The sequence below is a fragment of the Tupaia chinensis genome, unplaced genomic scaffold (assembly GCF_000334495.1).
Source record: "Tupaia chinensis unplaced genomic scaffold, TupChi_1.0 Scaffold000147_1, whole genome shotgun sequence".
Lineage (NCBI taxonomy): Eukaryota > Metazoa > Chordata > Mammalia > Scandentia > Tupaiidae > Tupaia > Tupaia belangeri.
Window position 1 is genome coordinate 5,092,084 of NW_006159617.1, and position 27,094 is coordinate 5,119,177.

Genomic DNA, 27,094 nt, shown 5'->3' on the forward strand with positions numbered 1-27,094 from the left:
TACAGCGCCATGGCACACCTGGTTCTTAAGGGTCGTGTTTTTTTTTTTTGAGGGGAGTGCTTTTTAAAAATATGCATACATACATTGTATCATTTTTTCCCCCTCAAAGAGCTAGGTTAAAAAAAGAGAGCAGGTAGGGGGGTTTCCAAAGGAATCAACATTTTCTATTTTTACAGGCCCAACATTTTCTTTTCCAATGTTCATACCAAGAAAACTTTTCTTTGTAAATGGTAGTTTCTTTGGTGAAAGTCTTATGAGGTTCCAAGCCAGCCTCCTTTATTAAGCATAACCACATTCACACAGCATGCACTGATTATATAGTGTAATGGATTTAAAAAGCATTTTAAGATAGTCAGATGACTCAATTTAATAATACAGGAAATGAAAACATCATTTCTAATTAGATCATATTACTGATTTAAAACTACAATTTGTGTGTTGTTCCAACAGTGTGATCTCGCAGAGACTCTAATTTAAAAACACAGTGGCTAGTAGGACAAATGACAAGATCAAACTGGATGCGTAACATCCCCCCTGCTCGTTCGAGAGAACTTGAGGAAAGCTTTAAGAAAATGTGAGATACCACTGATTCAAAACAAAACACAAAATATTAACTATAGAAAGCACAGAAATTGTCCTGGTTCTCCTTCTTATAAATAAAAGATAAATGATATTTAGCCTATTTCAATCTATCAACAGTTTTTAAACTGAACATGACCTGTGAAAGAAATCATTATAACTGTGTTTCATTCCATTAAACACAACTAGCTTATTGTCAAGAGAACAGCCGCCTCTCCAGGTTTCGGGCTCACTTCAGCATTTTGCATTTAAACTGCATGGATCACTGGTTTGGCTCATTTACCAATGAAGGTAGAATAATATTGCAGAGTTAAAAAGGTGCTTCATCAGATTTCATTAAATCTGGGAACATTTGCTCTTGTCTGGATGGTGTGCATACATATAAAACAGATACATATGTAGTAATAAATAAGTGAAGGATTGCAGGGGCTTAGCTGGTTCTGCATCTCTTGGGAGGAAAACTGTCATTCCCTCAGTGCAGAAAATCATCACCAACTACATTATAAAAACCAAGTAACAGAAATCTAAAGCTGACCCCTCATCATTTTTGGTAGCAGGTCAAAATACCATCTCACAACACAGCTTTACCCAAGGGGACCCAGAACAGCAGGTGCATTTGAAATTCCACAATGTTTCAACTCTGAGAACCTTAGGACACAAGGCTCCACAAGGGCTGAACAAGAGACAAAGAGGGCCTCGGAGCAGAGATTCCGACCTCAGAGCAGAAAGTCAGCAAGTCAGGCTTTTTCATTTTCAGTTGGTCTGTACCCATCACCTCCATAAAACAGAGAACAAACTGCTGAATTTGTTTTCTTCTTTTTTGCAATCTATTTTTTAGAATAGTCAGGTTAGGTGATTTTTAACTCCATTTTCTGCTCAGATACAGTTTAGAACTCTCTATAGCACATGTTCCTTGACAGCATGCAGCTCTGAGCTAGCTCTTCAAGGAAGTTTTTAGGTCACAAAACTGAATTAGTTTTATTTTTACTAATTAAATCCACACACACACAATATGTCTGTCAGTAAGTCAGCTACAGTCTAATAAATCATTGTTTCCCTGAGAAAAGGCAATTTGCCATCCCACTCAAAACAAGTATGTAAAAATAAAATATATTCAAACTGTACCAAAAGTATGCTTGATGTGATGAAAGGAAGGAAATTTGTTCTGACGTCATCTTTCCTCATATTTTTAAGCAACATCCAACACAAAACAATGTCTTTTTTGGGTTGTTTTTTTTTTTTTTTTTTAAATTGAACTTGATCTCTCCATTATACAGTCACTAAAAGATTCGGAAAAAACAAACAAACAACAAAAGCATTCTGTTTTCCTCGAAAAGGTTGCCAATCAGACATAAGGTAGACTAGCTATCTGTATTTCAGTCGTTCATACAAAGCATAAACACTCATCTAGAAAGCACTAAGCTAGCAAGCTCTTCCATCAAGCATCACTCCACGCTTTCTCTCCATAAACAGCAGACAGGATAGCAGGTGAGAAACATAGCGTCTATCCCTTCTGACCTTGGGGAGATTTGGTAACAAACATATATACCACGACGACATGTGAATACGACATATGCACGAAGGCTCTGAGCAAGCAGCGCTGGTGTATTCATATATTCCTAACTTTAAAGCTTTCTCAACTTTGTTTTTTTAAACTGTTGTTTTCTGCATTTTTAGAAAATTACAACTAATTGTAAAATATGTTCATCTCTAATATCCCTTCTCCAACTCAGCATAGAAAATGTATGACAAATATTTCTGGACCTACAGGTTTGCTCTGATTTGGCCTCTTTTTTTCCCAGGGCCACTCTGGAGGAAATTGAGGTTACTCTTTTCTGTTTTTTATGTCTGCTAATTTACTACCGTTTTTTTTTTTTTTTTTCCTTGTGGTCAGAGGTATACAAAATAGAGCTCCAAACAGCCCATTAAAAACCAAGCTACAATCAGACCATTGCGCCCCCACCATCTACAGCAATCCCAGAGTTGTGATTTCCTTGTTAAAAGACAGAGGCATAATTGAAGCAATATCTTCACTTCAGATTGATTATCAGGCGACCCTTATCGCATCTTCACTCAGCAATTTGAATTTTAATGAAAGTAAATGGAATAATTAGCATTTCAAAGTGTGTTTGATACACTGAGGGGGAAAAGAGAGAAAAGACTTTTGTGTATAATCTATACACAAAAGAAAGTATTTGGGAGGGGGCAGAAAGAGGAAAGTACAGATGTAGTGTCTTCATTAGAACAATCTAAGAAACTATTGTACTCTCTGCACAAATACAAGTGAATATTGTGCTCTTTACAGCTACGACTTCTTGCCTTCATTCTTATTTCTAAGTTTTAGCACATTATTTCATTACTTGTTATCTTCCTCTGAGAAAACAAAAATGTAAGTGGAATTTGAGCAAGTGCCCAAACCCACGAATTCCAGCAGGATTTCTATGCAACATTCCTGCCAGCACTGCCAGGAAGGATTTCCTAACTGGGGCAATGATTTTTCAAAAAGTGTAGTTCATCTATTACAAATGGACACCAGCCTACAAGAACCACTCATCACAGTGGAGGAAGAGTAACTAGCAGGGGAGAGGTGAAAATGTACATTTCACTAAAAATAATATTAAGATACTCTATGTAATCATTTTAGGAAAGATAAAAGAAACCCAGTCATTTTAGTGTCAGGGCAATCTGTATCTTCTTTTTTGGCCTAAGTTTAGCAACCGAAGCTGACTGAAAAGGATGAAATACTATGAAATGGAATCATCCAGTCGGTCTCCTTGCAGGAGAGTTTACAGGAGCACATCGACTTAAGTTGGTGAGAATGTGATCCCGTTTCTGGGGCAGCCATCACTGCAAATGAGATCGAAGGCAAAGCACTTCATTTCACTTTGTAGTTATCTATTGCTTATTGTCCCTTTGATGGAACAAGGTTTTAAGAGAGAAAGAAAGCTGATGACAAACACTAAGATCAGAGCTAAAATGGAAAGGCCACGTACCCCAATGATGGCGTTCAGTTCTGCCATGGTCACCTGCTTGGCCCGTTCCACAGCCTGCACCACTTGTTGCTGGTGCTATAAATGAAGATCAGAAACAGAATACAATTATTTGTTTTCTACTTGGTCAAGAACAGCTTTTCCTAACATGTCCTCTAACTTCATATACATGCAAAAAAAACAGCATTTGGGGGGCTTCTGGATTTCCAAATACAAGCCTCAGGTGGTGGATGACTAGATGTCTGAGGTACACTGAGGTCCATTATGCTGAGGAATAACCGGGCATCCAACTGCAGGTACCATCTCTGCAACCCCATGAAGGATGTTCCGCTACAACTGGCACAAACAGCTAAAATTTCACTTTCAAGTCAGTGGTACGATTTGACCAAACATCTTCCTCTAGTACTAACAAACAAAAATCACAATCTATCCCACCTGCTGTTTTTCTCCGTACTGTTTTTCTATATAAATGCTTTTTGAAATAATTCCCTAGAAGTACTTGTTTTAAAATTACCCCCTCATATCTGTTAGACATGGAAAGGACATATAGAATTCAATGTTTACATTCCTTCTGGAAATCCAAACAGTGTTCATATTTTAATTCTGACCATAAAAGGTTGCATATTTAAAAGAGATAAACATGTACAACTGTCTGGGCTATTCCTGTAGCCTAGTGGTTAAGAGAGCCACTAGGATCCCACATGGCTAGCTGTAGGTTCAAACCATGGCCCTGATGGCTTGAAAAACACACACAGCATGTGTGCATGTGTGTCCAAAATCCCAACTGAAGTGGAGAAATGAACGAGACGGGATTGTAACCATGCTCTATAGTGAGATGCTTCCTCTCTCTCTGGAAAGCACAAATGCACTCTGGTAACTAAAATTCTTAAAGTCCAACTCTCTTGGGAACCAGCAGTTAGCATAATGGCTATGTCGCTGGACTCCCATGTAGTTGACCGTGGTTTGTGTCCCGGACCCGGTGGCTTAAAACTCACGCCAGGCGCATGTGCATGCGTGCCCAAGATCCCGAGAGGAGAATGGAAGAGAAGGGACTGCGGCGTGACCATCCCCCCTGGGGGGTGATTTCCCGCTGTCTCTCTGTCTCTGTCTGGCAAGCGCACACACCCTATAGCGGGGGAAAAAAAAAAAAGAAGTCCAACTCTCTTGGGACCTGCAGATGGCATAATGGTTATGTCGCTAGACTCCCATGTAGTCAACTGTTGGGGTTTAGTGCAAAGGCCGGTGGGGTAAAAAAAAAAAAAAAAAAAAAAAAAAAATCATGTCAGGCACGTGTGTGTGCCCAAAATCCTGAGAGGAGAATAGAAGAAAAGAGACTGCAACATGGCCATCCACCTGGGGAGGCCGGGGGGGATTTCTCATTTCCTTTCTCTCTGGTGAGCACATGTACCCTACAGCGAAAATCTCTCTCTAAAAAACTGAAATTAAATAAATAAAAAAAAAAAACAGTCCAATTCTCACTAGGAATAGAGCTTAAGAATTACAGGTATGTCTTTTAATAGAAAAACTAAAACCTTTGAGTTTAAATTATTTTTCTTTTTAAAAATTAAAGTGGAAAGTATAGGAAATTCCCTCCATACGCAAACTCAGTTCTAAAGAGGGTGAACAATAATTTTTGTAATACTGGAAACATCAGACAGCAGAGTCTCTGAATGGGGGTATTCACTTATAATTGGACATACATAAGTACTTAGACAAGTACCCCCAAAATGTCAATATTATTCCTAACTAAATACACTTGAACACTCTTGTATCTACAGACTCAAATAATGTCTAACAAAGGTCTCTTTGGACCTTCATTCAATCAGATTTAGTGAATGAAGAGCCAAAGAGATTGTGCTGTCAAATACGTACTTTGTGTGGCTAGGAGGAGTCTTATTTGGATTCATCTCAGTTGAAAAATTCAGCTAACTTTCTTCTCTTATTGAAGCTTAACTATCACACTATTTCATACATAAAAGAGCTATAAATTACCTATGGAATTTCCCTTGAACTATCTAGTCCCCATTCCAAAACTCTCAAATATACAATTACTGAGATTAAGTATGGCGATTAACACCTCCACCTCTGAGACTGAAGGAAGGAGGAGTGGAGAGGTGATGAGGGAAAGGAAACTCATTATCTACAATGTGGTATTCTTTTGTTTCCTAACAGAAAGCTGTACTTTGTGCCTATGACTAATGGAAAGAATAATGTCAAATAATAGATCATTACACTTTATGCTTTTAATAGACTCTGAACATCATAACTATACATTTTGATTTATTTTTAATTGTAGGAGTTTCTGTTTCAAAACAAGAGCTTAAGAAGTAATCCTAAAGTCTTTATAGATATCCCATCTATTCTCTTACTCTTTAATAAAATATTTGACAAAGTGAAATAATTCATCTCTCTGAAGAAAAGCAAAAATCCCCAGGGATTGTGAAAACACTACAACTAATAGAGATATATACTCAATAAAAGGACCAGTAATAGTAAATTCGTGTTTCCCGAAAGCCACCTAGACCATGTTTACTGAGCACTTACTATGTGCCAAGTACACAGCTCTTGTGTAGATTAAAGACAATCTAATTCTTAGAGTAGTGGAAAATAGCAATACTTGGAAAATGGGGGAAAAAAGACAACAGGTAGGACTCTAGGCTTTATCTAACACTCAAAGTGTGATATAGACAAATTTTTATGAGCTTTTCTAAATCTTTTACTTTCTGACATTCAACAATGACTACTCGAAACTTCCAAGAAACTGAAACAAAGGACCACATATCCACACAACGACCAGACATATCATTCATTCCATTCATGACTTTGTTCATTTATCAAAAGCCTGTACCTATCCTACCACTTCTCCATACTACTGAGACGTGTCTGAAATATTATCTGCTTTATATTAAGTATTCAAAGAACAGGTCCATGAGACAGAGCTATGAAAAACACATCTACTTAGGGTTGTTTTTATTTTTTTATTATTATTATTTTTTAACCATGAAGACTGCTCAACTCTTGCTTCAGAAACTGGATTCCAATTGCTAAAGTGGGCAAAGATAACTAGCCAACAGGAATATCTTTCTGGCTGGACTTTAAAATCAAGTGCATTTTTTTTTCCTGAGAAAACCAGACACACACACCAGTGAGCCACAGCTCTGATACCTAAAGATCTCAATGACCATGGAAAGTTATGATTCAGCTTTTTTTTTTTTTGGATGGCAATAGTGATGGGCTAATAGAATATCTGAAATTTACCTGCAGTTCACCCCTAGAGCAATTATGCTCCTGTGCTTTGTAAGTGGCAGAAACACCCTACCACACAGGTCTTTCAGCCACACAGTAACACTACACCACAGATAATGAAGCACCTACCAGGTAAGGTGTGAAACTAAAATTCAGACTGGAGAAAGGGGTGAAAACTCACAAAAGAAAAACAGAAACACTTGGGGAAGAAACCTGAAGAACTACCCTAAAACTGACCCTGGAGCTTTTTTGTTTTTAATTTGCAGATTTTAACATGTAAGTTCTATGACTCAGAAAAAGAGAGCAAGTTTTTTATTTACATCTTTTTAGAATTGTGATGACTTTCTCATTATGTCTGCCATCTCTTCCCCTTTTCTTCCCCTTCCCCATCTGTCTTCATCTCCTCCACTCTACCCACATCTCATTTTCTTTCCCACTTCCTACTTATCCCCTCTGCCACAGCCCCACAGGTGGTGACAGCCACTATGGCCTTGTCGATCTGCAAAAGGCAACAGCCTATCATCTTTCTTATTGCTCAAGATGCTCAGTTACGGGTGCCCTGCATGAGCATTCCGTCAGGACCACCAAATAAATGCCACGGAAGACATACACAAGCAAGGTCTTAAAAAAGCTTGTGGAAAAGGCACAGTGTATTATGGAAAAACTGCAAAATTACAAATGTTGTGCACCGAAATAAACTCATGCTAGCTATAATTTTACTGTTTAAAACATTTTTGAAGTCTCCTTATATTAATAAGTCAAGGTACGAAAGGGGGCCTCTAACTGAAATCTGGAGGACACAAAAACACCAAATCATTTATTCTTTAAAAAACCAAAGGCTAGGCTGACAGGTGGCATGGTGCTCAAGGTAGCTAGATCCCACATGGCTGACTGTATAATTCAAATGCCAACCTGGAGGCGTGAAAAATATTCCAGGAGTGTATGTGTGCCCAACATCCCCAAAAGGAGAGATGGGAGGAGTATGTCCATTCCCCTTGGGAGGTGCTTTCTTCTCTCTCTCTCCAGCAAGCACACACACCCTCTAGCAAACTTTTTTTTTTAAAGAAAGATTTTTGCTATAGGATGTGTGCACTTGCTTGAGAGACAGAAAGTAAGAAATTACCCCACAGAGTGGAATGGCCATGCCACAATCCCTTTTCCTTTATTCTCCTCTTGGGATTTTTTGGGCACACATACACATGTGCCCAGCATGAGTTTCGAGCCTCTGCATCCAGAACTGGAACCATGGTTGACTACGTGGGAGTTCAGTAACATAACCATTATGCCATCTACTAGTCCCCACCTTCTACCAAACTTAAAAACAAAAAAAAAAAATGACTGCTGGTATAGTTAGCATCAAATTGAATTGCAACACTGGAAGCCATACTGCTGACTATTAGTTCAGATCTCTAGACCAGCTTGAAAATATACTAAGTCCCTGCACACATGCCCAAGATCCTTTCCCTCTTTTCTGCTATCATGAGTAAAATAAACTAATAAAAAAATTAAATTTTAAAAATAAAGAAAATACTAGGTTTGTGATTTTTACTTTAAAATCCCTTAAAAGAAACAAAAATAAATTATATTGGGATAATTGCACAACTCTACAAATTTATTGAACCGTACACTTAAAATGAATAAACAGTATGTGTGATTTATACCTTAAGAAAATTAATTTTTAAAAATATTTGTGATTTAAGGAATATAAACATGCTTGGAGAAAAAGGCCAATAAAATGAAATTCTGTACATTAACTCACTTGCCTACTTACTTCTATAATAAAATTATTTTTGCATTTGTCCAGGAAAAGTACTGAAAATTTTTTTTCAGGTCGGCCGGTGGTGTGATAGTTATGGTGGCTAGATCACATATGGCTAACTGTGCAGTTCAAATCCTGGACCCGGTGGCCTGAGAAATACAACAGGCATATGTGCACGTGTACCCAAAAACTGAAAGGAGGGAGAGAAGGAGAAAGGATTGTGGCATGACCATTCCCCATAGGTGGTGCTTTCTCACTTTCTTTTTCTCTGTGTCCTTTTTGTGGAAAGTGCACACACTCTCTGACAAAATTAAAAAGGGAAAAAAAAATTTTCTATAATAAAGAGATTAAAATAATGTAAGCTTATGATAAGTCCAACAAAGCCTGCTGAGAAAATGACCTTAATAAACCACAAATGTGTGTGCAGTAGGTGTTTAATGTATGTTTCTCAGAAAAGATTATAATAACAATACCTGCCATGCCAATAATTTAGAGCATGGCAATAAACGCGACACTTCTAATAAAAACAGTAATAAACAACTCTGTATTACAACTTAGAACTTAAATGAGAAAAAAAAATTTCTTCCTATTAATAGAGATAGTGAAGGCGTAGTAAGGGCAGAGGTATAAGATGTATCATGATTCTTACAATGAATAGCATTAATGTTCCCAATACACGGAACTACAAAAGTGACACAAAACAGTCTTGCTTCTCGCAGACTTTCTAGTCAAAGGGTGCATCTTGTAACAGAAGAATGTAAGATACATAACACTAGAAGAGGTTTTAGGAGGGAACGCCAAGCATAATTTCTGGGGCACCAGGAAAGCCTTTTTTTTTTAAATTCAAGCATTCATTAAGCACCTACCATGCACCAGACACTGTGGTGGGCACTGACGTTAAGGTAGTGAACAAGTAATAAGAAACCACAATGCTTCCTCTCACCAAATTTAAATTCTATTGAGGAAAACAGTGAATTAATACTCAAAAAGCTCTATAATTACAATTGGAGGATAATTTCCATAAGAAAATTACAGAATGCTATGTGATCATTTATCAAAGAAGGATCTTAATCTAATCCTAGGGCTAAGGGAAGAGTCTCTAAGGAAGCTGACCTGACAACTGAGACTCGAAGGAATTGCAGGAGTTCTGGGGATGAAGAATGAGAAGAAAAGAATTCCACACAGAGGAAAGAGGTTGGTTAAGGTTCCTGGTGTAAAAAGGAACCTGAGAAAGAGAAAACGTGTACCTGGAGGAGAAGAGCAAGGAGGAGAGGACGGACAGGCAGGGTAGAATGTGAGGGAGCCTTCCTGGGCATGAGAAGACACACACACGAAAGCTCTTTAAAATGGAAGAGGTATGCACAAAAACAACAAAAGCAAATACATGAAGATACGTGAGTATGGCACGGGGTAGTCTACAGGACCATGGACTAGCAGGAAATGAAATCTGGCAAGGCAAGAGGAAACCAAATGGTGAAGGACTTCACATGACACGCAAAAAAAGTTAGACTTTACCCTGGTAGGAAACAAGACATTATTTAAAAATTTTAGGCAACTGAGTGCTCTATCAGTTCTGCATTTTAGTAAGATGGATCTGGGAACAGTAAAGAAGTTAGATGACAAGAGGGTGAACAAGACTTAAGGGAGAAAACAGTTGGAGAGCTAATGCCATCCTCTAGGGTGAAAAATACTTAGGCCTGAACCTGGACCAAATATCCTTCTCATTAGTAAGAACCATCAGTCATGTACATGAAACGTCATTCACAGAAACTCAGAACTGGAAGGAGCCTTCAGAGATTTTAAGGCCCTTCTGGGCCAGCAGTACCCCAAGTATTGTTAACTGAACAAACAACAAAGGATTCCCCATATTTCCTAATGTATACGGATTTCTAAATGCTACCTGGCCTGAGAGGATTATGATAATAGAACTGTGGTACCAAACACAGGCAAACAGACACTCCTCTTTCTAATGAACGAATCTCCTCCATCATACCCTAACCAGCCATCCATCAGTCTCTGCTTGATGACCTCTTATGAAAGATTGTGTCCTGGACAATCTTTTTCCAATTTAGAACAATAAACTCTAACACTGGGTTGAAATATAACTGAATCCAGTTTTCTAAATTCTACTCCATAAGATTAATACTTAAAGCATTTGAACGCATCATAGTATGTGTTTTCCATACGATATAATACAATACTCCATGTATGGATGAACAAATCTGAGAGAAAGGGTCATTCCATGTCTGGTTGGTCAGTCAGGCTAAAATCCTAAAGCCTTCTTCAGCAATTCTATTAAGTTTACTGGAACAAATTAAATTTAACTTGACTCTCCCAAGTCATCCCTTCCTACACAGTATACCAAGAAATATTAATCCCACAAAAAATTAGGTAATACTTAAAACTTAATGTAGTAAACAACTGGTAAACTTTTGGACTTCTCAGAGTTTCAAGGCTCAGGGAAGGTAAATACATATGCAGCGCTTCCCAAATAAGTTTGGCACAGGATTAACGCCCATGGCCTGGTGGTTAAGGGATCCCACATGGTCACCTGAACAGTTTTGAGTCCTGGATCTGGTGGCTTTAAAACACTTTGGGATTGTGCACAGGTGTGTGACCAAGGTCCCGAAAGGAGGGAGAAACAGATGAGAAGGGATTGCAGCATGATGATACCCCATGGGGGATACTTTCTTACTTTCCCCTTCTCTCTTTCCCCTGTGAGTGAACAAACCCTTTGGCAAGATTTTTTTTTTTTAAAGTTCTTAGGTGCACACTTTGGGAAATGTTGCCCAACTTTTTCCTACTGAACTGTCAGTCTTGACTTCTCTTTTCTCATTACATGGGGACAGCATTTTTCACTGACATATCCAGTAAGTTCTCCAAGTTCAGTGCTATCCAACAGAACTTCCTGCAATTTTGAAATGTCCTCTATCTGTGGAAATAATATGGTAGCCTCTAGACACACATGAGTGGTTCTGTGCATTTGAAATATGGCTACTATGACTGAGAAATTGAACTTTTAATTTTTATTTAGCTTTAATTTTAATTTAAATCTACATAGCCATTACTGTGTTGGACAACACAGCTCTACTCAAAGTAAAGTTTAGTTTCAGTAATCATCATCCAATCACTTACTTGACTCAAAGTCAAAGACATGAATTGGTTTCTCACAATACATTAATTTGTTGAGACACACACCGAGAAGGGTTGGCACTGCTGCCTTTGGAAGGAGGCCCACATTTAAATCTACAGAGAAAAAAGCCCTATCTTCTAAGAACCATCTTTCACTCCTCTGAGAGCAAGCAGGCCATAATGCCACCATATGAATTTTGTCCAAAATCCAATTGTCACCAAAACACATAGTCAAATAAAGCAGGCTTGCTAATCAACAATGGGACATGGGATGGAGTTATGTTCTCTGAGGGCATATTCAACATATGAGAAAAAAAAAAAAAAGTCCTTAAAATAAAAGGGTACCCATGCCCACATCTAAATGTGAAAATCAGAAAACTGGCCCAAACCTTCGAAGCCACACATTATTCATTTTAAGATACTCTTTCGATACACAGCACTGTCATAACACATTACCAAGACTGACGGAAAAGGCCTGACTGGGAAGCAGACGTGCCTTGTGCAGGCTGCTGGCACTTAATGAATACTCTGATGATGGTCTTAGGGGTGTCACCGCATGCTTATCAGGGGATCTCTGGTGATTTCAACCAAGCTCTCCTACATCAAACTATGTTAGCACAAGCCATTGATTCCTTACAAAGTTAACAAGCAATAAGATGAGTTAACCTGGTGCCATTATGAGGCGATAACACTGCCACCAGTGCATGTAACCACTGTACTTTGTTCATTTCCTCCCTAAGGCACAATATGAAAGTGACTGATCACATTTTTCAACTACCATTTCACAATTACTTCTATACATGCAAAATGTGGTTCGGAGTAATTCAGTACCGTATTAACTCAGGTGCCCAAATAAATGGCATTTGATATAACTCATCTCATAATGTAATAGAAAGGGGTTGTTTTCCACCAAATTACAAGGGCCAAATTTATGGTGTGTCTAGGCAGAAATTTATATATCATGTCATATGGCTAGTTTGCTAGCCTGTTGAAATTAAAACTCACTCGTATTTCACTATTACCTAATTGCTTATTATTTTTTATCATGTAAATGTATTGTGGAGTACCCAAATAAATCGACACAATTCTGGAAAAAAATAGTACTTGGTACTAACTGTTAGAAAAGCCAACAGGGAAATGAAATCCAAGTTTTTGTTTGTTTGTTTGCTTGGGTTTTTTTGCTGCTGTTTTAATTAGTTGGAGGGCACCAGCATTCATCAAAGAAAGTGGGAGAGAGAGACAAAGTGAGAAAGCATATCCCTGGACGGACAGCCACACCACAAACAGCATAATCGTCTCTTCTCCATTCTCCTCTCCGGATATTGGACAGGTGTGTACATGTGCTCCAATGTGTTCCTCAAGCTACTGGTCTAGGACTTGACCCACAGAGTGGGCCATAGGAGATTCAGCACCTCAGATTCATGCCACTCTCTGGCCCTAAAATCCAAGTTTTAAGTTAAATTTGCATGAGAAAGCATTCCAGTTGGAATGTTCCCTTTTCCCTAAAGAGAAGAATAAATGTAGAAAACATTTTCACTCCTATTTCCTTTTATACTGGAAAAATTCTAATAATCAGAGAACTATTGTTACATGTGAAAAGAATGATTTGAATTCCTTATTTCATTTATTGAACCAATATTTACTTACAGTAACAGATAACTAGGAAAAAACAAGCTGTACTCCCTAGTAACCCAGGCCCCCAAGTGAGGGAGCTCCTGTGCTCCTAGTGAGGACTAGCCCTCAGGGCTCTTAAGCAGAGCTTCTACCTTGAGTAAACCAAGGACCCACAACAACAAAAGTAGCCATGGAATTACAAAGGAGCAGGTGGACAAGCAAAATGTCTGCCTTCCTTGGCAATGAATGAATAGAAACAAGCTGTACCTTTCTACAGACAAGGTTAGAGAGAACACCTTTACTCCATGGGTAACAATGGCTTTAGGATTAATAAACGATCATTGGGAAGCCACCAGTCAGAAGGAACCATTTTCTGTTCTCTCACTCTCTTGAGTAAAGAACACATGGGACAGCAGTTAGCATAATGGCTATGCCACTGGACTCCCACGTAGTCGACTGTGGTTCGAGTCCCGGACCCAGTGGCTTAAACTCACGCCGGGTGCGTGTGCATGCGTGCCCAAGATCCCGAGAGGAGAATGGAGGAGAAGGGATTGTGGCATGACCATCCCCCCCCCCGGGGGGGTGATTTCTCACTTTCTGTCTCTCTGTCTGTCTCTGTCTGTCTGGCGAGCACACGTGCCCTACAGCAAAAACCTCTCCCTCCCCAAAAAAAAACCCCCGCATTATTTCAAGTTAGTTCAGGCTAGGGTTTTAAAATAGTGAGGTACTAGTTATTAAAAGGATCAAGTGTGATGCTGTAAAAACAATCAACCTGACCTAATTTTTCTGAGATGTCCTAAAGCTCCATAAAATCAACAGTGACCACCTAACCAATGTATCTCTCCATGGTTTCTTTGGGAGAACTTGTCAAATTTTTTTTTTTTAATCTCATTCACTGTATCTAGTTCAGGGATAATACGTATTTACAAAATAGTATGTCTAAGGAAAGAAGGACCACCATGAGAAAAGTTTCCCTTAACAACTCTTCCAGCTTCAAGTAGCATCTTCCGACAAATCTCTAAAACATGACAGGCCATGTGTGATCTGCTATAATCCATCCTTCAACTGAAACGTGACTTTAAAGTTCACTGTCCTTTTTTTTTCCCCCTTTAATGTGCTGTCTAGATTTAGACAACACACGGGACCCATAACTATTCATGTGGGATCTTGTCCACCCCGCATGAATGATAAATAAAAAGAGTATCTTCTCCAAGATCTGAACTGCAAACGAGAGGCTCCTATAACAAAAACTATGCTTTATTTTGTATTGTATGGGCTTGCGCTAATTATATTGTGACATACAAAGACACACCATCAACAAAACAGTAACAGCAGCCGTTATTTTTATCTGGTATGTAGCATCACATCCGAAACAATCACTCGCTGTCCTCCAATATCCTTTTTCTGATATTAGCCTAAGACTTAGGTAGACATAATGGTCGCTAATCTAAGGCTACATTTCCCAGTCTCCTTAGCATCTAGCTGTGGACAGGTAACTGGTGCTGGCCATTGCAAAGGGGGCAAATAATATGTACAACTTCCACATCCTTTCCATAAAAGAAATGAAACATGCCTTCTTCTCCTTTCTGCCAGCCAGGGCAGGACAGGATGGTACTAAGGATGATGGACACCAGTACAAAGGAAACCTGAGTTCACAACATCCTGGAATCACCAAATTACCCACAGTCGCTTCTATAACAACTGTTATGAGTGAGAGAAACAAGCTTTTGTCTTAAGACATTTTTCCTTGGAATTTTTACAACAGGCAGAAATAACCTAGCTGGGTCCTTTACATTATTGGTAATCCTGCTATAAAAACCATATAATACAGGTATCCTAGGATAAAGATGAGGACAAGGAAACGGCAAGCCAGAAAATCTTGCAGTTTTTAAATACCTTGCTCAATATTATAAAGGAAGTAGTTGAGCCAGGATTTGGTCCTTGGTCTGGCTGACCTCAGACTCTCATCACACTGCCTCTTGTATAACACAACTCTTTCAATGAACTCTGCTTCCTGTTATCAGAGTAACAAGTCCCTGAAATGTACAATTGTATTCCAGGAAAAGATTATTCAACTGTAAAATAATAAAACAGCCCTACAACCTATTAAAAGTTTGAAGTTGTCAAAGGTCTTAGGAACACTTTTCATTACCATGAAATATACCCTGTTTGTCTGGAAAATGACCCTCAAAGGAGCCAGATAGTAGCTCAGCAGTAACAATCCAGACCACATGGGAAAGGATCTACTGACAGGTCCCCATCCCAGGGTCTCCCTGTGCGTGCCAGAAATGTTTATGTGCTCACGATCCAAGCTGGATGGCACTGGGGGTGGATCACAGCATGAAGACCTTGCTGCGAGTGCCTGTCTCTCTGTCCCTGTCATGGAAATAAAAAATAAACTAAAAATAAATAAATAAGAAAGAAAAGAAAATGAGCCTGAGGGCCAGGCTGTGTGGCCTGGTGGTTAAGTGAGCTGGATCCCACAGTTATCTGTATGGTTGGGAGTATCAAACCTGGTGGCTTGAGAAACACACTGCGCATGTGTTGTATGCGCCCAAAATCCCCAAAGGAGGGAGACATGGAGAAGGGGTTGCAGCATGACCATGTCCCATGGTAGGTATAAGATTTCTCACTTTCTTACTCTGTCTTTCTCTGGCATGCATGCACCCTCTGGCAATTTTTTTTTTAAATTACCCTTACAGGGAAATAAAGAGTCTTAAAACACACACACACACACACACACACACACACACACACACAGATTGCCTTCTAAATCAGATCCTTAGCTAAGTGTCTGGTGTTTAACACTTAATGGAATAGTTGAGACAAATACTGGATTACCAAAACAAAAAACTAATCCTGTCCTTCAGAAAGATCACTTTTGTGGAGCTAACTGCCCTCTTTTGGAAGCACTGCCCAGAGTGGCAAAGCCTAGCTAACTTCACAAAAAGACTACCAGCCAGTTCATTCTCACATATTACCTTGAACTCTTCCCAGGTTTTACCAAGTCTGTCCTCTCCAAATATCTCAGGAACCAAAATAACCTGGAATAGAACCCATTTCCCTGGAAGAAGAACAAGAAGAGGGTGGGGGTGCCAGCATTTACTATGCCAAGTGCTTTCACATTTCAATACATACAATAAAGATAGGAATACTGAGGTTTAAAGAGAATATTCCCAGGGACCAGCAGGTGGCATGGTGGTTAAGGGGCTGGACACTCCTACAAGGCCGACCAGGGTTCAAGTCCCTGAACCTGGTGGCTTGCTTTCTCAGTTTCCTTTCTCTTTCTCTCTCTACCTCCATTTCTCTCTGGTCAAAAAGAAAAAAGAATGAATAAATAAAATTAAATAAATAATTTTTAAAAAATAAATAAATAAATAAAGAGAATATTCCCAATGCAAAGTCGGTAAACAGGCAGAGCTGGTCCAATTCCAACTGAGCAGAAATGCTGCCTTTTGCTTACAGGGTCTAAGTGTCACATAGTTTTCAATCCACATTAGAATCTCCTCAAAGGTATGTTCCTAGAATGGAATGGGATGGTGAGGGGAGGTCTATAACTAGGATATTAAAAGCAAGAGAACATTTCCTGCATCCTTCAACTTTACTCATTACCCCTAAGGTCTAAGGGTCTAAAAGACATATCTTAAAATTGTCCATGGGTGAAAAACAATTATTTCAAAACAAAATCCACGAGTTCAGGGAGCTGGGTTCTGTTTTAATACATACTTATTTCTTCCTCTATAAAAGGGCATTAAGGAGAAAGACACCAATTCAACATTCTTCCAAAATGCAATGATTAAACAGGGGAAAAAGGGGTGGTTTCAGGTCTTCCCCAAAGGAATCTACACACTCCACTTCCCTGCTGCTGCTGCAGTTAGTACTACTAGTCAAAGCAAGAGGTGCTTACTGTGTGCCAAATGGCCTGGGTACGATCCCAAGCAATCCTCACAGCTATCACATGCTCCATGCCATTATTAACCTCACTGTACAACAGATGAGGAAACTGAGGTTTGGAGAGGCAAAGCACTTGCTAAAGGTCACCCGGCTTAGTCTGGTTAGAGTAAGCCACACGATCTGTAACAGGGAAGCCAGCACTCAACCTAGATCTGACTGTCAGCATCCTGGCATTGCTGGTTTATAGAACTGCCAACACTAAGCTGATTATTTATAGTTCTTCCCCTGCAAATGAGACTCAAATCAGGAGAAAGAAGAGCTCCCCACATACTACACCTTGAAATTTAAGGGCAAAAAAATACAGATCAGTCTTAGTCATTCCCAAATGCTAAAAGTAAAATGTAGAGAACAGCAGCTTCAAACAGATGAAGGTTTCTCTAAATTCAGATAAAAGGATCCTGTAAGAGTCTAAGAACTGAAAGTGATGGGTACTCACTTGGAGGTTGGCAATACCTTTCTCTAATGTCAAGAACTCTGGAAGGAGTTGTATTTAAATGCAACAGCAAACACAACATTAAAATATATTGATAGGATTATTTTAAATGTTTTAGTAAAACCTAAAAGGAAAATACTGTTATTTTTATATACATTTTTAGGCTAAAACTTGTTTCTAAAAAAAAATCTCAGTTAAAATTAAATTTACTTATGAGTTATCATTCAATACTATATAACTGAAAGTATAGAAAATGTGGTAAATGAGACCCAGTGATATTAAGCAGGTAGGTTAACCAGAGCATGATTATGAAATTAAAGACACCATTCTGTAATAAATGTACATCTACTTTATTTCTATGTAATTCCAAAAACCTGACTTCACACCCTCAAATTCCCTCCTGTAGCATATTTTTCTTTTTTTCAAATATGATCTTTTAATTTGTTAATAAAAAGATTTTAAAATAAATTCTAATGCCACAGCTGCCGTTTTGGCAGTGAGACTGTCACACAGTGAGCTGGTGTTAAAAGATCAGATTAAGAGCCTTCAGTCCTGGCACAAAGTGACGCTTGCAGCCATGCAAGAGTGATTTTCCATGCCTCTGAAGAGACAGGAAATAGAATTCATCTTCCTCTAATAACCTGCCTCCTTCCCTCCCTCCAGATTACAGTCCATCTGGCCTCAGGGAAGAAGCTAGGAGTCTGATGCTCACAGAATGCCCAGAAGAGGAAACAAGGTGGGCAGTGTTCAGACACAGAACATCAGAGGCCCAGATTTGACGGGAACAAACTTGTTTGTAGCCCACACATTAAAAGACAGGCACGCACCTTAGGAAACTAGAAAAAGCAAAGCAAATTAAATCCAACGCAAACAGAAGAAAAGACACACAAAGAATTAGGATTTAGAAAACCATGACATAGGTCATTTTACACGAATCAAGGCTTTCAAACCAAGAAATGTCAAAGCATTAGGGAAATAAACAGTTAAGTGGTTAGAGTATGACGCCAAGCTTCCCAGACTAACATGGAGAAAAAGAATTGCCAGCATCTCCCCATGGCTTTCCTCTATGAGATGCAACTTCCTTAGCCAATTAATTCTAGTCCAGTCTTGCACAGCACCACGACCATTCTGTTCCTACTTGGCTTGTTCACACCAACAACTTAACTCATGGGAAAATGACTTATTTGGCAAATAAGCTCCACCAACACCCCCTGGATCTCCTTCCACTTCGAACCCACAAAACCTGCAGCAACAGCAAGAGAATAAAGTTGCCTCACTGAAACACAGATAGGGGTCTGTGCCTACAGAGGACCAAAGTCCAATACCTCCAGAAATAACTCAAACTTTTCCCTGCTAGCTTGGGATTTGGTATCTCAGCCTGGCTACAGCTCTGAGGGTGACATATTTCTTCCCATTCTCCACCTCCATAAAGCAGAGCTGCATAAAGTATGAAATTCACCTGAGCAAGCAAGGGGCAGCAAGGTTTCCTAAAGAAATGCAAACATGGGGGCCTGCAGGTGGTGTAGTGGTCAAGGCACGGGATTCCCACATGGCCTACTACAGTTTGCATCTCAGATCTGGTGGCTTGAAGATCACACCAGGCACATATGCACGCGTGCCCAAAATCCCAGGAGAAGGGCTTACGGTGTAGACATCCCCCCTCCCTCTCCCTCTCTCTGTCTGTCTCTGGCAGCTCATGTGCCCTAGGGATTAAAAAAAAAAGAAATGCAAATATGCCCCTTGACTCACTCTTAGACCAAGCCATCTAATCTTGTCACAAGCAAATCCTACATAAAATAGGTAAATAGGAATATGACTGGTGGTGGTTCTGCGGTCACAACTAAAAGGAAGAAAAAAAATACATCTTTGTGTTTTGTGTGTTTTGGGGTGTGTGTGTGTGTGTGTGTGTGTGTGTGTGTGATCCAGAATTCAGGATGTTTGTCAGCAGGCTTTGTGAATATGAGTGCTTCTTCTTCAATATGTACCTGATGAAAGGTACCCATGGTTACCCTAGTCCAACCCAGTTCTGACCAAATAAGATGTCAAACACAGCAATCTGCATATCTATAATACACACTCATGCTCAAACACTGGCTGCAGGCTAACCTCAGTACAAGCCCACTGGTAAACAGGTGGATGAATGGCCCTTCTGAAAGGCAGTGACACAACACAAGACACAGAACAAGTGAAAGGGTGGGGGAAAGCGTTTCAGTGCCTTCTCAGCCCACAACACAAAGCACTATGGGTGCAGGAAATGTACATACTGTTAGTTTTTTCCTTCTTGAAGTCGACCTTACCTGAGCGAATGAAGGATTCTGTAAACCAGAAGCCAACACTGCTGTTTTACCAATACTCTAAACTTTGTAACTACCAAAAGCACACGAGCAAAGAACAAAGGTGGAGGGGGGAGCCACAAGGAAGCCACAAGTACTAGAAACGCACCTCTTCATTGCACACTGTGTGTGTATGCTGACAATGTGCACTGCTCCTGGTAGCGAACAAGAGAAAACTAATGAACCGTGTGCCAGGCCTTGGCAATGTGCAAACGGCCCTGTTACCAAATCCTGATTTTAGGAAAAGTGGCACTCAGAGAAATGAGTCCACTGAATCAATCTTGCACATCTTTTCCCGGAAGTACTGACCACACATATTATTCCTGTAATTGGTAATAATAAGTAACTTTTTAAAAAGCAGTGAGCCAAAAGTTACATTAGTTTGTTTACTATGTAAAGCCCTTCAACTATTTGATATGTCTTCTGCCAATTCTTAATGCCCAGTGACAAAAGTGTAGAACAAGCTCTTGTCTTCCTGGCAATTTTTCAGTCTACACTATGATATGCCATTATGACAAACGGGCGTAAATATGGACAATGCTACATCATGAAATGACAGCAAAATATTTTAACAATTGAATTGCGCTTAGCACATTAGAAAACATTCCATTACATAAACACATTTAAATTATGTTCCACTGAATGTTAATAAGGTGTAGGGACTGGAGTGAGAACATTGTATCTAAAAATGTGAAAAACAAACACCAAGAAATTGGGCAAGGCTGGGGAGGTCATTCCACAGTCCTTTTTCTGCAATGCCATTTCTAAAAATGACAACGCCTAGCCCAAAGCCTTGAAATCAACTACCTTACCTCTTGGGACAGGAAAGGAATGACTTGTGCACAGATAGCATTCAGCCTCTTGACAATCTCTGCCTGCAAAAAGAAAAAAAAAAAAGGAAAGCAAAGCAATAAAGACAACAGTCAGCTGGTTATAGATTCCCAAAATATTAACAGGATGATATTAAAACACATTTAATATTCTGACTGACTATTTGCTAAGAAGAAAACTATCTCATCAGCAAGCCCATTAAAAGGAGGCAGTGACAACGGTGCCACATTAATAGCACAATTTATTAACCAGCATTCATTTTAAAAAGTTAACCTTCAAGCACCAGGGCAATATAAAAAGGAATTTAATTTTCATGACAGGAAATCAGTTTTCAAAAGCCTTCACTAGAACCCCTGTCCACTCGGTCGTAGTTTTTCATAAAATTCTAAGTTTTTAAAAGTTTAGATGGTAAAGATGCATTCTTCCCTACATCCCAACTCTTAAAACGAATATGGCCTTTGCTTTAAACACTAGCACTGGGATTTTACACGCAAATCCCTAACCTCCTAAAAGAATAGCACCAAATCAACCCAAGTCAATTGATTTCTTCAGTTTCTTAGTTATAAATTGTTGAGAAATGGGGTATTTTCTTTTATTATAAATATTTCTAAATGTGCCCTACCAGAATTTTCAGTGCATGGTGGTTTAGAACATGCAAAATTCTACTAAACTTCTACTAAGTTTAGGAGAAAGCAATCCGTGTGCACCTGGGGACGAGCCTAAGGAACATGATCATTTTCCTCTAGATCTGTAACAGTCCCAACAGTGTCAAGCAAGAGTTTATTCCCCAAAAACTTTTGAAAGTATAGAAATTTAATACTAATGCGATGCTACAGGAAGAGAAGGCAGACAGGCAGGCTACCACTGCATGTTTTCCTTAACAAGCTACCCAGAGCTTTACTAAGTCCATCTTAATTTATATTTTCATACGATGCCTTACCTGAACACACACATACAAAGTAGCTTAAATTTTAATGAGGGGGTAGGGGAAAGAAGAGGTGACAAGTGTGGAAAAGCAGAAAATGTAAAGCAATTTCTACTCCTGAGACAGTCTTAAATTTCATCCAGAGGTCAGTTCCTCATTTCAAGAGGACAAAAATGCTCTTTTTCTTGCTAAGTCATTACCAGAGTGACAGTGACACTCTACCGTGCAATCTAGGCTTCCTTCTTTCATCAGCAACCCTTGTGACTTTTTAGCTACGCAATCTTTTAAACGCCAGCACCGTAAAAACTTTGCCAGCCAAGAGAAAACACAAATTCACCATGAAGTTTCCAACCTAAGCTTTCCATTCCAGCCTGCATTCCTAACAGGATGGACAAAAACCCAGCACCAATAAGCAGCAGTGAATAAGGACCCAACTGTGCTGACCTGATTTAATTTACTGCACTGGCCCCATGGAGCATTTAGCCATCTTTTAAGAATGCTTAAACCACCATGAAAAGCTGCAATGGGAATCACCAAACCAACTCTCCACCTGGACGAACATACCACAGTGGTTATGGGGTGAAATTCCAGGGTGAGCTAAGAAAATAGAGAGGCATTCACCAGGCTGAAAGCACTGCCTCTCAAAGGCATTTGGTTGTTAAGCTTTTTGTAAGGAGAGGTGGAGGGGGAGAGAATAAAAGATAATGAGACACTTTGGGGCAGACCAAACTGATGATTCTAATGCTTAGAACCATCTGCCAAGCATATTTTCCTCATTATGTTGTTTACATAAATAAAATAGTCCCTTGCTAGGAGGGTTGAAAAATGTGTGGGCACATAAGAAAACTGAGTTCTTTAGTTTGCCTACATAATCTAGGCAATAAAAACTACTCTAAAGAAACTTACTCCTCTGGCAGACTAAAGGCCAAAAGGTATCTGGCTCCTTAACTTAGGACCTAGGCTATTTTAAGTCTGAGCAACTACTTAAGACAAAAACAAAAGCATAAACAAAAAACTCTACACTTTCTTAAAAATAAATGTAAAAAGGAGAAGTCTTTTCACTGAATCACGTATGTTAACACACACATAACAGAAAAAGGAGGACAGAAACCGTCCGGGGTTTTTTTTTTCTTTAAAGGTCTGCTTTTGTTTATAAAAGACTTCTTAATTTCTTTAAGTTGTCATGCCAATGGATTTTCATGGTCAGGCTAATTGGCAGGAGGCGGGAGTGCAGTGTGTGTGATTTCATAAAATTAAGCAGATCATTCCTCACTTTGAAAGCTGAAGTTGCCTCGGAAACACTGCTGCTTCCATGGTCATCTAATTTTGCCTCTTTTGTCCCACAGGACCCAGCTTTAGGGAGGCATCATTTATTTACAGGCCTTTCCGTGGGCTTCAGCGATCAGCCAATAATACTGTGGACACACACTTCTAATGGCCTATGTTTTGAAACTGAGTCTAATCTAATGGTGTGGGGCCCAAACTCCTTTTCCAGCACAGCCATTAAAGGATGTAGGTTATTGCTGTTGTCACCATTGATATTTGTCATTGTAATGTAATTAGGGCCCTAAAATGATGCATTACAGCCCTTGGCACAGCTTCTATTAAAATCTTTTCTTCTGCTCACTGAACTGCGACCTGCTTTCTGATGAATAACAGACAGACAGCTTTAGGGTAAGGAGCAGATTCATCAAAGAAGTATTTTTCAGCTTTGGGAAAAGAGAAAGGAAAAAAAAAAAAAAAGGCAACCTAGGAGGAAAAGCACTAGGGGAGGAAAAGCCACAATACACATTTGAATTTCATCTGACCACTTGAAATTCTGATTGCATCTGATGAATCTTGCTTAGACAATATATTCCCAGTCTTCGAATCACATGGTTAATCAGAGCTCTAATCTGCTATCCATCAGCCTATGCCAGCACTGCAGCTTCCAATCAAATTTATAGGTGATGTGGGTCATGCATCCCTGAGCAAGTACATTCACAGAGCGCCCACTTAAACAGGCAGAGACTCTGAAAGACTGCTGTTAGGGTTACTGGATGTTGTAATAGCATTCGAAGTTTTATGGACACTGCCAAACTACTGCCTTTAGATGCCCACAGTATTATTCCAAAATAGCATTAATGGCTTGCTCAAGTCAACATGTAACAAAACGATCATTTTGGTAGTCATACTTTGTCAAACTCATTCACAACTTTCGGCACTTCCCCTATTCACCAAGATATTCATGGGGGGGGGGAGAATTGTACACATAATATTTTCTACCCTCAACGCAATACCCTATTTCTTCTTCCTATCTTTCTCAACTTCATACCACAGTCCAATAAAAACAGCCAATGAAATGACCACCCCTGCAAAAAAAAAAAAAGGCATTCTAATGGAAATCCCTTGGCTATGCACTCAACCCCTGGCACAAAAAAAGCCAACAGGGTAATTCTAAAGTGGCAAGGGTCAGTGGATCAGCAACATGACTAGTTAGTAATAAATGGAAAGACACCAAGGAGAATGTTTTATCCCCTTTTCCTTCACACTCCAGCACTCAAGAATCATTGGAAAAATTATTAACTACTTATACCATGAGAAAGAGATGGCATCCATTGGAAAGAATACCATAATTCAACCACTAAGATTAGAAGGTAACACATACCAAAACACACAATATCAAATACACATTGTTCACTACTCATAAGGTATTACACCGGTCACATTTAAACCCAAACTAATTGAGTGTATACTTGAATTGCAGGGTCCCAAAACTGACTGGATATAATAAATCCAATTTTTATTTAGATTACTTCTGCTTATACATTTTTCTTAAAAGAAAACAAAAAACCTTTAACACAAACTTGCTATCGATAGCAATAATTTCATTTTAGTAATCAAAGAGATGTACCACAAGAAGTTGTTGGTTTGAAAAATGTTTCATGGTGTTTTGGGTCTCATCAAAATAGGAATAGTACTACATATGTATTGGTGAAATGAAACAGAATAACAAAGCACTATTAGGAAACCCTATTTTAGCAGCCAATTTAAAAAAAAAAAAAAAAGCGATTATAGTTCCAGGAAAACATTCTTGAAGAATAACATTTAACCATTTGTTAGTTTTTTCTAACAGTTTCTTTGCCAAAATTTTTGGTAAAAAGATGACTCCATTTTATTAAATATTTATCAAAAATGTATACCCACTTATTGTATATGAACACTTAAAAAAAGAAAAAATATATAGACAAAAAGTTATTTATCTTGCCTGGCTGGAATCCCTTTTTGGAACAAACATGAATCTTGTAACCTTTGTCCTACCTCACCTTACCCCTACAGAACTTAGACTGTAATTTTAAAAAGTTTAAATCACAAAATAAATTATTTTGATTTGTTCCAACTTTTCTAACTTAACTGTACAACTTCTGAAACTGATCTTGCCTGACACTCTACATTAAAAAGAGGACTAATGAGAAATTCTAACAATAAAAATCCAGACTAAACATAAGGGAAAATATTCAAGTAGTACTATTTCTGTAAACTGACAACTCAGTGGTATCTCATCATCAGAATTCAATGTTACAAAAGAAATGAGAACACATAATGGATAAAACTAATTTTATGTACTTAAAAAAAAAAAAGAAGGCCAGACTAAAGTAAGGCTTGAAGATTTAGCCCAAAGGTATTGTCAAGCACTGTAAATAAACTGGAAAACCAGATGCCTAAGTTTTACTGCCATTCAGATGCTTATTTTATGCAAAATACTCATTTTTGCTAACAAAGCAATAAATGAAGTGATAACATTATAGAACTGATTTAGTTGGACATCTACCAGTTTCCTAAGGATCTGATTCAAGCTACACTTGCTTTTGCAAAGTATTAAGACTGTTTTTAAAAACTCTACCTATGCCACAGAGAAAGAGGTACTGTCTATGGGTGCCCAATTTGTATTATCTCAAGCAATATATAAGTGCTAATATTCAACCATTTTTTTTACCACCCCCTCCTCTGCTACTCTTCTCCTAGGGAATTTACCCAAACAGTGATTCTACTGACGGTAAGGCAACAGCAGTGTCAATCTAGTTTGTGTTTGGGCTCATATTTAGGCTATTTTACTGCATGTTAATTACGTGTGCCATAAAGTACCTGGTATGCTGCTCATTTAACTGAATAAACTCAAGTACCCCATTTGTTTGTCCTAACAAGACATACTATGCTACTGTTGGTGGTACTCATGCAGGAATCTGCAGGACAATGTCCTTCCTGGAGAGTCACAGTATATACCTACATTTCATGAAATTATTCCAAATCTGTCCCTAAAAAAAGCTAGTTTTACTGCAACGCTTTTATAGTGGTTAAAAAAACAAAAGTGCCCCGTCCTCTATTTGAGCTTTCCAGAGGTATTTCTTAAGGGAGATCTTAGCTGAGTGCCTTATCCTCTATACATCATCTCGGCTCTGGTTATTTAGTTTAGATACTGCTCCATTGTTAAGTGTGATCGAGAAAGAGCAATATATTAAAGGTTGAGAATGATGATCATTGTGCCAGACGTCCAATTACTTAGACAAGGCCAAATCGTTTCGGTTCTCAAGTCTGGAAAACGCAGTAACCAATGTTATTATTATCCTCCTCATATTCAGTTCCAACCAGAGGGGAAGAGCAGGGAAAACAGAAAAGAGGATGAGAGGGGGGAAAAGGGATGGGCAGAGTGGGAGTAGGGATTATGTCCTCTGGTGAGATCAGCTTCAGGCCTCCAAAAAAAAGGTGGAGCTGGGCAGATGAGATCGTTGATTGCTGGGATTACTAACACACCTGAGTTCTCCAAGTCCTCCTCCCTCAACGTGAATGTGTCACAGCAAATTCAGCTACTTTCTAACTTGTCTCTTTTTCTCCCCTCTTTTTCTCTCTCCATCCTTCTCTCTCTGCTTTAGTCTTTCCTTCTGGCACAATATACGGTAGGTGCCTTTGCACACTGATTTACAATTAAGCGTTTTCATACTTAGCCACCGGGAAAGGGTCAAATACTCTTTGTTCCCATATTAGGTGGAGATCACCCATCTTGATTTTTCCCAACATGACATGTTAGAAATACCTAAAGATCAGGACCAGCAATTAGCGTAATGGCTATGTTGCTGGACTTCCACATAGTCGACCGCGGTTCGCGTCCCGGATCCAGTGGCTTAAAACTCACGCCTGAGGCGTGTGCGTGTGTGCCCAAGATCCTGAGAGGAAAATGGAGGAGAACATATTGCAGCATAGCCATCCCCCCTGGGGGGTGATTTCTCGCTTTCTGTCTGTCTCTCTCTCTGTGTCTGCAAA

The 27,094-nt window shown here is 39.1% G+C and overlaps 1 protein-coding gene across 1 annotated transcript in view; it reads right to left on the minus strand.

The window, feature by feature from the left end:
* TLE4 (TLE family member 4, transcriptional corepressor) overlaps positions 1–27,094 on the minus strand; it is a 166,693-nt gene that overhangs the window by 104,503 nt on the left and 35,096 nt on the right. Inside the window, 2 exon segments of the mRNA XM_006145481.3 lie at positions 3,573–3,647; positions 20,853–20,915. Coding sequence (XP_006145543.2) covers positions 3,573–3,647; positions 20,853–20,915 — 138 coding nt within the window.